Source organism: Aspergillus eucalypticola (assembly GCF_003184535.1).
Source record: "Aspergillus eucalypticola CBS 122712 chromosome Unknown BO83scaffold_34, whole genome shotgun sequence".
Classification (NCBI taxonomy): domain Eukaryota; kingdom Fungi; phylum Ascomycota; class Eurotiomycetes; order Eurotiales; family Aspergillaceae; genus Aspergillus; species Aspergillus eucalypticola.
The window spans coordinates 253843-266961 of record NW_020290308.1 but is presented as its reverse complement, the minus strand read 5'-3'; the positions used below and the strand labels follow the sequence as shown (position 1 = coordinate 266961).

Below are 13119 nucleotides of genomic sequence, written 5' to 3'. Positions count from 1 at the left end.
CTACTTGACTATAGGGCTCTCTGTCTTGCTCTGATATAATCTAGTAGTAGTTCTAAATATGTCATGTGTCAGTGCACTGTGTATGCGTGCATCTGTATAAACATCGATGAGTACCCCATAAGTAGATAGTACATCTATAAATAAACCTAATAAAGAATCGGGTAGAATGATACTGCATACTGTGAATAGCAGGTAGTATAGATAGATTGGTGTCGTAGTAGTATCGACTGACAGCTATATATCTCCACTTACTTAGTACGTAGGTCTGAGAGTTATTCTTGACTGGTCTGGTAGATAGTAAATAGTTAGTCAAGCGAGGCGACCCTTCCGGGCTCCATCGTAGGGAAATGAAAAGGTGGTGCTGCTATTGTTTACCGTTGACCAAAATTAGGACCGGACGGAGGAAATTGCCAGGAGATGAAAAATACGCCGCTAGAGTAAATTAAGTGTCCACCAAAGGGGTGGCCGATGTGCTACTATTTTTGTGAATGGACTCATAGTTGATTGATTGTTCGATTGCTGTTTGTGCTTGGGACTTTGTTGTTGTTTTTCAATATGTTTGTTGTGGTAGATGCGGGTATAGTGTTGTTTGTTTATTGAATCTAGCAATGTTAGTGAAGTCCTTTACTCAGTTTCCCCCTATGTGCACACATTGAGCTCAGGAGCGATGGAAAGATGCCTGCTGACTGATGAAGAGAGAGTAACTACTTTGAGAAGGACCGCGCCCCGCTTACGAATCACGGATCGGCATGTGACTAATCAGCTCACGCCCTGGATTCCGTTCCGGTTTTTGTTTCGCTCCCTTCAGCCACATTGCTTTTGTGGGCAGAGCGATCATCGTGATGGAGTCCTCCACATGGAGTAAGTAATACCAAATGCCGATATTAAGGATAGTGCGATGGGCACTGGGCTGGTTACGGCCCGGCAAATTCTGTTTGTGTGTGATTTGGTAACCTTGCTGACATTGCGATAGTCTGATCGTGTCCCGGGTTGTTTCTGATGGCTGCACCAGCCACACTCGGGTTCCATGGTTCACTGGCACACTATATCCCCTTGGTACCGCGATATCAATGCTATCACCCCCTTGCGGATGGCTTCACAGATAAGGCTAGCGATCTGGCTGTCGCCCGGTCGGCATTGCCGTAGTTCCCGTGAGGGTACCCCTTCATATCTGTTTGAAAGGCTAAGAACGAAGGGCATTCCGCTGCGAGTCAATTCCAGGCCAAACTGTTCAGCTGCTCATGCCATCATCATGCGGCTCCAGCAAAAAAAGGAATAGTCTGTTTTCCGATCGACCGTATATAGTGGAAGTACTGGGTACAGATAGACGGTCCCTATCAAAACCATAGGGTGACCTACGTAGTAGACGAGTGCTGAACATGCCCCGCCAGGTAGACAGACAGTAGTCCAACTGCAAACCATATGACCGGGAGATTTGACTCGATCGAAGGCACCACAAAATAGTAGTGTGATAGGTAGGTAGAACCTGAAAGGCGGGGTTTCAGAAATTTAAGTTACTGGCGTCATCCTCGCATCGCCTGTCTGGGTAGATGGGATTTGCACAGCTCATTGGCCAGATGACAAAAATGCCAATAGCTTAGCACTATTGACGGTGCAGTAGTTTAGTGCAACTCCAGGGATATGGATGCATGTCCGGAGCCAGGCAAGAATGTGTCTAGCGCGTTATCATATGCTGTTCCGTACCGTTAGCAGAGTCGGAAGCAATGCTATCGAAGGATGGGGTTTTAATCACTCTGAACAGAGAGCACAGCCAGACTTCTCGTTGTCCCAAGCATATTCTTCTGATCTGGCTCAAAAAAGGCGATCTCATGTCCGCTTAGTTGGGCGAGAATGAGGCTTGCTGACAGGGGCAAAGAATTACAGGAGGGCCGCGGGCACCATGTTATGTATATATCGCAATAGGACCCGACGATGGTCGATCGCAAAGCTTAGAATGCCTTCGATACCAAGTCGAATATTGTCGATCTTTTCTCATCGTTCCTGTAGATGGAGGAAGACACGACTAAACATATTTGAGTAGTGTATACCTAGCCTTCCCAGCAATGCGATCATTTCATAATCCTGGCGATGAAGTCGCAGGGTACAATGCAACAAATTCTCCGTGCTACCTCGCAGGAAGTAAGTGCAGTGATGCGGATGCCTTGCTGCAAGCAACAGAAGTACGGAGCAAGTGAGCAACACCTTGCTGCCTAGTGACTCCGGAGGGAGCCCGTTGGCCCCATGGCACCTGTTTACAGGACTGAATCATCCCCGAAGCTCTTCACCGGAAGTATACTTTAGCTCCCACGATGATGGACCGAGTCAAGCCTAAGATGTATGTAATCATGATGTCGGATGGCAGCATCTGAGCGACATGGTTTGTTTATGATAGTGCAAAGCTTGTATGGCAGCGGCCCAGACGAGCATCCAATTGCAGGGCGTGCCTGTGCCATGACACGAGGTTTCCTAACCGTGGAAGGAGCTGGAGATGCGACCGCATGATTTGTCAGTGCCTAAGCAAGTTGGTTTCCATTAACTTACTAGTTAGCTTGTTAAGTTAACACCTGGATCTGACCAACTTTCGGACATCCGTGGATCCTATGGTGGACATCCTTGGGAAAGTAGACGGGATAGGCCGGCTGAAACCGTCGGTCCACCACTTGTTATCTCCTTTCTCTCCCAGGGACGTATTCAACCAAGTTTATCATTGTGGTACTTCACCTTTGACCCTTTCCCTTACCTTTTGAGGTTCGACTTCGTTCCAGCCACGGCCAGACCAACAGAGACGCAACAAGGCCAAGCCCAGAGGCAGCGGGAATAATTTACATCATACGCGGGAATCGGGTCAGCGCACCACCGATCCTGCCTTCTAGACCTCTCCTTCCTGCCGGGTTGCAACTCCACTTGCTGCGGATTCTAAGACCAGGAGTTGTCCTGTGCGGTGGCGAGTGCCGTATGATTTGTTTGTTACGTATCTTACCTTGCATATCGGGTTTGTTACTGTACACTGTACAGTCAGTGTGTATCTTGTGTATTATCTTGCTTACACTAGCCCAGAATAGTCCTAGTTACTATCGCAAGCTAGACACTAAAATAGTCATCACCTCCTGGGAATTGTTTACCCCCACCATTAGTCTGCTAGCTTAGTAGTAGTGATTTCTTCCTCCTCCTCCTCCTTCTCCTCCTCAATAGGCAGCGACCGTTTGTCACTTGACTACAAAGTAATTTCTTTTCACCACTCACATACACAAACCTTACCTCACTTAATACTGAAGATTCTCCAGAAAAAATAAATATTCAGCAATTAGTCGCACGTCTAATACTTATCCTTCAACAAAATCAATGGTGACTACCTACGTATCAGGTACGACGACAGCTGCACTGGGCCACGCAGTGCTGGCCCAGCCACAACCAATCAACGGTTCAGGATCTGCGGCCGTGGCCTTGTCTCAAACGCTGAATACCTGGCTCGGTTACAAAGTGGCTGAACCGGTAGATCCATTTTCCTTGGGTACGCTGTAATATCCAACATCGATGCCCACTTGGTTTCTCCATATCTACGGTCGGGGCGTCCTCACACAGCCAGTAACACTTCACACAGGAGCTTTTCCAAGTGCCCGTCCGCTGTGTCAGACAAAGTGACGCAGGCAAGAAAATTGGCAGCTAAACCCCTCCTGGTTGGCTTCGCACCGGAATCCGATCCAAGTAAGCTACAGTAGGCAAGGAAGGAGAACAAGCAACTAAGCCAGAATGTGTTCTCTCTCTCTCTGGGATGGGAGGATCGCGGCCCCATGCAAAGGATAGATAGTGGTTTCAGACTAGGATTGCGTTGGTCCTGAGCTTAGAATTTACAGAGAAACAGATACATACATACATACACACACTCACAGTAGGCAGACTACATGCCACTGATCACAAAGATAGAGTTTGCCTCTTTTAATGAAATTGTTTCGTTTCCTTTGATCCAGTCACTTTAAAGGGCGCTCAGCACCTCTTAAATTCTAAAGTTCGGTTTGCATGACTGACTGACCGTCCTGTCCATTCTTTATGTGTTTGTGTTTTTCTTCAGTCACGCTCGCTATCTTCCACTCTTTCTGCCCTTTTCTCCCTCCCCCCTTAAGAGCCATTTAACAGTGGGCTTCGTTGACCTTTGCAAATATTTTCTCTTTCTCTTAACGTGGTGGCGCCATACCGTAAGCATACTGTAGGAGACTCCTAGCAGATCGGAATTTGTATTTTGTCCAGGTACGAGTGTAGACCGATTCTTACCAAATACGTGATTCGGGACAGGAGTGTCAGCTTGCCCACTTGGGGAAAATACCACTGACTGGGGGCGAGAGTGAACTAAAGATACTGCGACCAAGCTCCTCCTGGTGAAAAGTAAACACAGGGTCAGTATTCCCCGTGAGCGTTGTCATACACGTTGGCGGAAGACTTTTTTAGAGTGCTTGGTGGCATTTGGCAGATCTTATCATCGAGATAGAGAAAGAAATGCTTGACTCCAGCCCCTCCAAAAAAAAAAAGAAGAGTGTATCCGGGTGTACCAAGCACACAAAATCGGCTGGTAACAGGTAAAAGCGACGGGAGGAATACTCCGTACAGCGACGCGTATGGACCCGACGGTTGGTTAGCCCGCTAGACCCGATGCGGGCCTGCGGCCCACTGCAAAGCGGGTAAGCCGGATTTTTATTTTTATTCTTTTTTCCTCCTGTTTTCTTTTTCCCCATACTTCATACATAATTAGTACCGTTACCTTCCTTTCCATTTCACCATGATATACCTCCTCTTTCTCTCGCTCTGCTGCTGCTCGCACCCACGGAGAACGTACTCCGAGTGATACTTTACTTACTGACTTGGCCCCAACAATTTAAAAATTTCCAGGTGCAGGTTTCTAGAACGGTTACTGGCAGTGGCCACGCTGGTGTGGAACATCGGGACTAGGCCAGCCTGATTCCGTTTCGGTAATCGCATTTTACTCACTCACTCTTCCTTACCACTACGGCCTCTCCCACTTGCAGGCTTCCCGCTGGCGTCGCCGTAGTCTAGTCCACCTCTCCTCCTCATCCATTCCCATCCTCTCGGGCCTGCTCGACTCACCCCGAGAAGATTTGTTGTCTTTCTCCAACCTCAATTGTGTCTCTCTCTATTACCTCTCCTCTACCATACTTACCCCCCTTTCCACTTTCTTCACCTGCGCCCTGAACGCAACACCACCCCTCGTTCTCGCCATTCACACTCCTCCCCTGGTCTTGGTTGGAGGGGACGATGCCGATTACCTTCTAATCTTACCGGCGCTGTGTTGATCCCGTATTCCCTCCAATGTTTGGTTCGGCGTTCCCTCGCAGTTGAAAACGCCCCTTTATTGAACCGAGTCAATTTCCATCGTTCCTAATACGACATCAAATTCGTCCATCTGATATCTGGTACGTACTGATTCGGAGTCGAGCTTGCGAAGAGTTATCTGGGAGGTCCGTGGCTGATCGGCATCAGCTATCTTCGGTCTACCTTCACCTGCGGGACGTCTACCCGAATCTCCTGTCGTTATAGTACTCGCTTCGGGCACGGGCCTGACGGATCAATTATTCGACTGGCGGGCCATAGCAGCGTTCTGGATATTCGCCATTCTGATACACTCGAAAAAGTCTTTAGACCGTCGGTGGGGAGCTCGGCCATCTATCAAGACACCTCCATAAAGTGGGAGCGTGGACCAATTTAAATTCGGCATCAGAGCCACCTTATAATCACTGTTCGCTCGCACACAATCGTTGAAACGCCAGGAGCTCGTCAACGGATACGGTCGGAATTTTCGCCATGCGGGCCGACTTCATTCTTCCACCATTGCTTGGTGTGATTGCCTTGCTTGCTTGGCCTGTGTCGGTCGCATCCTCTCTCACCTACTGTTCTTCGACAAATACAGGCTCCTCACAAGCAGCAAGTATGTGATATTCGTGGCGTTGTCATGATCCGGTCACTAACCTCATGCAGACGAAAGTACCTACCAGTCTAATGGTCTTTGCGAGGACCACTGCAGCAACTATGCGTTTGGTATTCTTCAGGGATACGACTGCTGGTGCTCGAACATTGTTCCCAATGAAGCGACCAACGTGAACACTTCGCAGTGTAGCCAGGATTGTCCTGGTTACCCCGATGATAGCTGTGGAAGTACTTCAAAGGGCCTTTACGGTTACGTTGCGATCGTTGGACAGCAGCCGTCCGGAACAGCAACCGTCTCTACGACATCGACATCGTCAACCTCGGTCAGTAGAGCCCTTTCCTACTCGTTCGGAGTCTTTGGGTCGTGATTTGCGCACTGCAGATGACTCGACTCGCCAGGCATGCTAGCCTCCCCTGGCTGAACGTTTCCCGTATGGTCCGTTGCCTTGCACAGCGAACGAGTTTGTTGACAGTGTTGCTATCAACTGTGCCATGGCTGCTTCGGTCGCTGAAGTGCGCAATGACCTGCCAGGTCTCAATGCTTATGATATTGAACAGGACTGACCTTTGCCAGACTTCTTCATCATCTGAAACTACTGCTGCTACGACGACGGGAGAATCTGTTGCAGTCACAACCGACTCTGGGGTGGTCGAAACGGTCACAGTTCCCGCTGCCACGAAAGCAACTTCAACGTCTGCAGCGGACAACCTTTCATCCGCAAAGAGTAGCGACAACTCTGGTATGAGCTCAGGAACCATCGCTGGTGTTGTGGTAGGCTCTGTCGGTGGTGCCCTCGCCATCCTAGCCTTGATATTCGTGTTGTTCTTCGCGAAACGCAAATCGCGGTCGAACAGCCCAGATCCAAGTGTACAGTCCATCCTACTGGATGGAAGACAAAGCAAAGGCTCACAGATGAGTTTTATGAAGGGCATGTTTTCCGACAATCATAGTCATACCTTGTCTGCCGGGTCCGCTGCCAGCCGCTTGCCGACGTTTACGGACAACCGCATGAAAACCGATACCGTTCTCTACGCGAATGGCCGCCGAGATAGCGATGTCTCACTCCAGGATAATGAAGACTATTCTCGTCCTGTGTTGCGGGTCAGTCCCCATGTTTTCCCTATCGTGATGTCTGATATTGGAACGCTAACACGTGACGCAGCTCACGAACCCCGACTAACGGTTGGGTGTCGCAGAACCCTATCTCTTCGTGTTTTGCATTTACATCTCCTATGTATTTCGATTTGCGTGTTTCGGCGAAAACAGCGGTGTTATGATACCCATTTGTCACATAATCCTTGACTTCCTTTTCATTCGACTACAGGAGAGACGATGGACTCGACAGCCCCACCCCTCCGACAAAACCCCCCACCTCCGGTGTTTCGATCATCACGATGTCTACGCGTCATGCATCCTCACGGTGGTGCGTTGGGTAGAGGGGTGGGGAAGCTCAAAAGCATTTAAAACGGACCCTCATTCGCCTTTCGGAGGTGGAAAAACATAGCCGCCTGGCGGCTACAACAAACTTACTACGCAAAACCACGTCATCAGGCGCGGCTCTTCTCAGATTCCATCGATTCTTTCTCCTGATATTGTCGACCTCCGTGTATATCGAAGCACAGGGACCTGTGCTACAAGCTGAAGTACATACTCTAATGGATTATCCAGAATCCTTCCCCTCGCTCTTGTTTTCCTACTTCGAACCTCTTTGTCATCTAGCCCCTGTTTTTCTGTCTCATTGTCATTTCCATTTCCATTGTCTGTGTTTCTATTATTACAAGTGTCAGGGTTACATGGAGCGTCATTTGAAATTTGCATGAATGCATTGAAAGATTGGTCGGTGTGAGATATGTCGCTATCATTGGGTTCAACCTGTAATCTTACCACGATGGAGCGAAGTTGTTCTGATAGCGAAAGATGCCGTGCATCTATACTAATGATGTATTGCAATGGGCTTAATACCGGACCGAATACTAAAGGCATCGATCTGTTTCCATACATACTATTCCCTCCACCTGTCCCATACCACTTCCACAAGGTTCTAAGATCTATCTATCCATGGTCCCTCAACCCCATCGTAGCGGGCCCCAGACCCGAAACCCAGCCCAGCCCAGCCCGACAATCGAATCTCTAACAAACCGGTTTCTCACCGGTTCTTTCCAAGTCGCGCCGGTCCCAGAACATAAAGTGTCAGCTAAACCTTACGACGCACGGATTACCCGCTCCCGCGCCCAGTTCGAGATCTATTCCAGTGCCAATCAAGTTTGCCCAAGCCACACGTCGTTTTTGCCACTTCCACGATCACCTACCTAACTACCTTAGTCTATCTGTATGTACGGACCCACGGCCTGGAACTATCTATCTATGCTGTCCGGGTACCTGCATTGCCAATGAAGATTTGCCACCTAGTAGCTGTTTCGAGTTTATGGGGTTTGCGTGGAGATGGCTAGTTTCTGGTTCTTGAATACGTAAACAGGAATGGGGCGTGCTTCGTGTGCTGTTCTTTACCAATGAGTTGTGCGTGTGTAAATGAATCTGTGAAATGAATCTGTGGTCATGGACGTCTGGATGTGAGTATTGTCGGTGGTTCTTGTAATATTGGTTTTGTATGAGGAGGGACTGTGATTAACTTTGCCTGGTTTCACCACAGGTCTGATATATCTAGGGCGTGCTCTTCTGATAATACTTTCCCTTCCCGGCATGTAGTTAACTGCAGACAATGACCTAGCCAGAGAAACTGCCACGGACAATCATTCCTGGATCTCAGCTGCTGAAAATTGATAGGGTTTTGCCGACTGTGTGTGAGGGTCGGACAAGTATGGATCAATATCTGCACAACACTGCCAGACTATGTCCTTTTCTCGGGAATATAACCGCCAAGCTTCCCAAAGAGGCTTAATCAGAGGCATCTTATGTTGAGCATTGTCTTTGGAGATCTCTTGTGGCAGTCTGGGCAAGATTATCGACATACTAGCCCGAGATATCAACTCCGGGGAAGAGCCCCAATAACGGTCGAGTCACTTGCCAGGATCCCGGCATGGTTGATCCGTTTCAGACTTGTGCAGAGATAGGTCAAGCCCGGTGCGTTGCCGCGACGAATCCCATGCATCGCACGGTGGTGAAGTGATGCAAGATGCAAGCAGGAAGTATGGGAAACAACCTGGCGGCACATGACTAACCCCGCTGCGGGATAGTTTTGCCATTCCAGGCAATCCAACTCTCGCCTCTCAACGCTGCCTCTTTCCCTCTTTCGTCAGCTGGATCCAGCATCCTGCTATTCCTCGGTTTGTTGCGTCTCTTGCCTGCTTAGGCCGATCATCATGATGTCGGGGGCCTATTTCTATCCTGTCGCAAGCCACAGACCCCCTCAAAACCCCCTAAACCCCTCACCTGGTGCAAGGAACTCGCTTCCGGCGGTTATCTGTATACCTAATGATTACCACAGGGCGGAGAGATATAGGTGGTACATATAATTCAAGCTGACGAACCAAACGTTGTTGGTTACATTGCAGCGGATGTACTCATCCCTTGTAGTGTTCTGGGTCGGTCTCGTTGTGTCTCCAACGTTATCTCGAGTACGAACCAGATGGACGACGGTGGGACATGACATTGCTATAGGCGCGTCTTTAAAAAACCCTCGGCGCATCGTCCCAATGGAAGAGCAGTGGGAGCTGGCGAATCAGCCGCGTCTCTCAGCTAAAAAGGTTGCGCCGATCCGTCATGAGTCTGCGCCTGAGCCTGTTATCGTGTCGTGTTGACCGCTGGCCATGGAGAAGAAGCATGTCGGTTATCAAAGCCTCTGCGTCGTGTCTGACTGATACTGTCCTTATCTTTGATTTATCTGCATTGCCGCACCAAACAGAGTAAATTCTGTCGAGGGATGCCACCTTTATGCAGCAGGATATCCGATTTATCAGCTGGGATTTCCCCAGAATTCTGGGGCAGGCTGAGCTTTCCTAGTATGCCTGCCTGTCAGTGCTATGGGAACCGCATCCGACTTCCATTCACGTAACGCCTCCACTTTGTCAGGTGCGGTATATTTGCTCTTGTTTCCCTCTGGCGTTTCTGTCGGCGTCCCGATCGCTACAACCCTGTGGCTACGGTCTCTTCTCGTCTCATTGTCTTTTTGGGCGTTGTGGGACAGCAGGTTTCCAATATGGACGTACTGAACAACCAGGGTAACCTATGGCTGGTCGGCCTTGCCATGCTCTCACTCGCTGGGTTCTTCTTAGTTACCGGGAGATTGCAGGGTAGCGGTCTCTTAGGTTGCCTTCGCAACAACAGGTTCTCTAAATATGGGTGGCAGCCATGGGCAGCAGCGGCTGAGAAGGAACTCTCTGGACCGTCTTCTGCACCTTATGTGAACGTCTTCCCACCACAGCGTCGTCATGTTCTCGATTCGTCCAAGATTGCAATTTCATGTGAAAGTGTCGACGAGGAAGAAGTTGCAAACTACCTACTGCCTATGACTTCGAACTACCAGACATGCACGGACAAGAGCTATACTCCAACAGGATTCTCGGTGGCAGAGGTGAAGGCACTGGGTGATTTCCCTGACTATGCTGAACTCAGTGGTGTGCCCTTGCCGGAGCCGTACTATGAGTTCGACATCGACAAGGCGTTGCCACGACCTTATCGCCCATTCAGGTGGTCCTACCATCAGACAATGTGTACGTTATTGCCGTTCTATACTTGGTTTGCTCAAATAAGTACCAGCTAACCACTTGCAACGCGATAGCCCTTACGAAGTTAGAGACCGATTGGTGGATCGAACTCGAGAAAACCTACAAAGAGCGAGTCAAACAGCGCAAGGAGTTGTACGCCGAACATGGTAGCTCCGTGCTTGGTTATCTTCCTGGCTCTGAACTGGCCTGCAAGGAGCTCATGGAAATGGTATTGCAGTTTATCTGTGCCCGCTACCCGCAGTACTTTGCCGTCGAAAACAACCGGGTTCTGCACAATCGGATCCTAGGAACGACAGAGGATATCAAGTCCAAGCATCCCCTCGAGATTCTTATCAATAATGTGCCAGAGGATTTTGGGATCATGATGCGCGATGAAAAGACGGGATTCTACTTCCTCCGCGCAGGCGTCATCTGTTCGTCTTTGGGATGGAATGTTGGAACCAAAATTGGCCTTCAGCTGCATCAGATCCACGAGGGTATTCCGGACTACAAAGAGAAGATGCAATTTTCAATGGATCGGTAAGTTCATTCGGCCATAGATATGGACAAGAGGGATGATCTGATAGGAAATGCCTAGGTTTTTTACCAAGATGCCTGCCGACAAGCCCATTCAGAGAGGATCTTGGGGACTCGAGGTCGGCCAGCCTTTGTACATGCCTAAAGGGGACCCTCACGAGACACTGCGCCTTTCCCAGGACCCGAACCTCCAGCTGGACAACTGTCACTTGCGTGTCGACTGGCAGACTCTCCGTCGTCTCCCTCTTTCCGCCGCCATTGTTTTCAACTTCAAGGCCCTTTTCACCCCGGTGTCAGAATTCCAGGACGAGCCAGGCGTGCCTGCATTGACGGCCAAGATCCTGAAGGAGGGTAAAAAGAACTTGATGGATTACAAAGGCACCTGGCACGTGGAGCACGTTGTAATCCCGAAGCTCGAAGAGTGGGCCAAGGAGCAGGAAGAGAAGGGACTGGTCTCCAAGAATTGGCAGGTGTCAACCTTGGATGACAGTCCTTGGTACCAAGGTTGGCAGGAGAAATGGCATCGCCAGCAGGGATTCTAATCCTTACGTATGTAAACCAGATGGGTGGATGGGATTTGCATATATGGGAGGCTGTTTCATTCCTTCTATTGCCGACTATGCCATGCTTTGTGTTTTAATGGAGGCTATCTCAGCGCATCCCAAAATTGAGCAATCTACTCAATAGTATCCCACGAGGACCAAGTTTGACCAGGTGCGTACATCCGTAGCCGCAGCAGTAGCCTGTCGCTTCACGTATCGTTTCACCGAACGTAGGTGTCGCCGGAGCGGGTTTCCGAACGGCCGCACAGCAGCAGCTAGAGTAGGCGCTGAACGGCGCAACCGGTGGACTACCACACGGATCTGATAGCCATCAGCCGAACACAGTCTAGCCGACAGCCCCAGGGATCCAGGCGTTTACGCAGCATCCCGTGTGCGTACTCAGCCCAATAACCCAGAAAAGAGGTCAGAAAAATCAACAGACACCAAGCCTGACACCTCAATCATCACCCTGCCTCTCCCCCTCCTCACTCCCCTCATCATCACGACCACCATCCTCATCCTCATCCTCCTCCCGATCACTCCTCTCCATCTCCTCCAACTCATCCTGCAACGGACTAACCCTAACCTCCAACAAATCCAAATCCTCCAAAACCTGCCTAGCAGGCAACTTCCACAAACTCGTACCACAAACTCTCTCCTTCGTCAACAACTCATCGACAAACTGATCCATATACGTCAACGTAAACGAATCCCGCACCCGTCTCTTCAACTTCCGATAATCCAACAGCAACGGTTCCAACGTCTTGTACACCTCCACCGGCTCGAACGTCAGTCGCACGTAGAACGCCGCGAGCGCGCGCAGGTATTTGAAGTCGCCGCGCGCTTTGACTACCCCGTTACCCTCCTCATAGGATTCATCATTATTTGTAGAAGTAGGGTCTTCGTTGTCGTCGTTCGCAGGATCACTGAAATTCAAATACTCGAGGATAATGTCCCGTTCTGGGTTGAGTTGGAGAAGCTTGAATGCGAGACACAGGAATGGCGATGGTTTTTCGGATACGCCGTATACGCCCCCGATGCAGGTCAGTTCCACGGCCCGGTCGCAGAGTGTGGCGGCGTTGAGCCCGAAACATTGCTCTTTCCAGTAGTAGGAGTCGGTGATCCGGTCCCGAACGGCTTTTTCGAAGAGCGTTGCTGGGTTCACGCCTCGTACTAGGGGGCCGCTGTAGCCCCGGTTGTCGAGGAAGGTGCTGGCGTCGGCGCGGTGGGAGGTCATTGTTCGTTTCTTCTCTTCTCTTTTCTTTTCTTTTTTTTTGTTTGTTTGAGGTTGTTGGGAGGGGTGGGAGAGGATAGGGAGGGTAGGGAGGATATGAAGGTAATTGAATGAATGGATAGGTATGTAGGTAGACTGGAGGAAGCTAGCTATCTATCTGTGGTGGAGATGGTGGATGGGATTGTTTTTCTGCCGGTTGGTTTGGTG

At 49.8% G+C, this 13119-nt stretch overlaps 5 protein-coding genes across 5 annotated transcripts; 2 read left to right on the top strand and 3 right to left on the bottom strand.

Annotated features, from left to right (window-relative positions):
- Positions 1-730: 730 nt before the first annotated feature.
- On the bottom strand, positions 731-1169 carry BO83DRAFT_402921 (uncharacterized protein; the record flags this gene model as incomplete). Its single annotated transcript, XM_025533577.1, has 3 exons — positions 731-910; positions 1010-1052; positions 1081-1169. The coding sequence occupies 3 exons, from the start codon at positions 1167-1169 to the stop codon at positions 731-733; spliced, it is 312 nt and encodes a 103-aa protein (XP_025383462.1).
- Positions 1170-4001: 2832 nt separating this feature from the next.
- Positions 4002-4971, bottom strand: BO83DRAFT_402920 (uncharacterized protein; the record flags this gene model as incomplete). Its single annotated transcript, XM_025533576.1, has 5 exons — positions 4002-4043; positions 4133-4299; positions 4322-4370; positions 4423-4508; positions 4854-4971. The coding sequence occupies 5 exons, from the start codon at positions 4969-4971 to the stop codon at positions 4002-4004; spliced, it is 462 nt and encodes a 153-aa protein (XP_025383461.1).
- An 840-nt stretch (positions 4972-5811) lies between these two features.
- BO83DRAFT_456156 (WSC domain-containing protein) lies at positions 5812-7469 on the top strand (the record flags this gene model as incomplete). The annotated part of the gene is made up of 5 exons (XM_025537059.1): positions 5812-5935; positions 5986-6257; positions 6343-6447; positions 6509-7036; positions 7098-7469. The coding sequence occupies 5 exons, from the start codon at positions 5812-5814 to the stop codon at positions 7113-7115; spliced, it is 1047 nt and encodes a 348-aa protein (XP_025383460.1). The 3' UTR covers positions 7116-7469.
- Positions 7470-10139: 2670 nt separating this feature from the next.
- Positions 10140-11678, top strand: BO83DRAFT_323424 (heme-dependent oxidative N-demethylase family protein; the record flags this gene model as incomplete). The annotated part of the gene is made up of 3 exons (XM_025527932.1): positions 10140-10605; positions 10674-11139; positions 11198-11678. The coding sequence occupies 3 exons, from the start codon at positions 10140-10142 to the stop codon at positions 11676-11678; spliced, it is 1413 nt and encodes a 470-aa protein (XP_025383459.1).
- A 38-nt stretch (positions 11679-11716) lies between these two features.
- BO83DRAFT_382404 (PRP38 family protein) lies at positions 11717-13026 on the bottom strand. The gene has a single exon (XM_025532219.1). It carries the CDS (start codon positions 12913-12915, stop codon positions 12136-12138), a length of 780 nt encoding a protein of 259 aa, XP_025383458.1. The 5' UTR covers positions 12916-13026; the 3' UTR covers positions 11717-12135.
- Between the last annotated feature and the right edge of the window lie 93 nt (positions 13027-13119).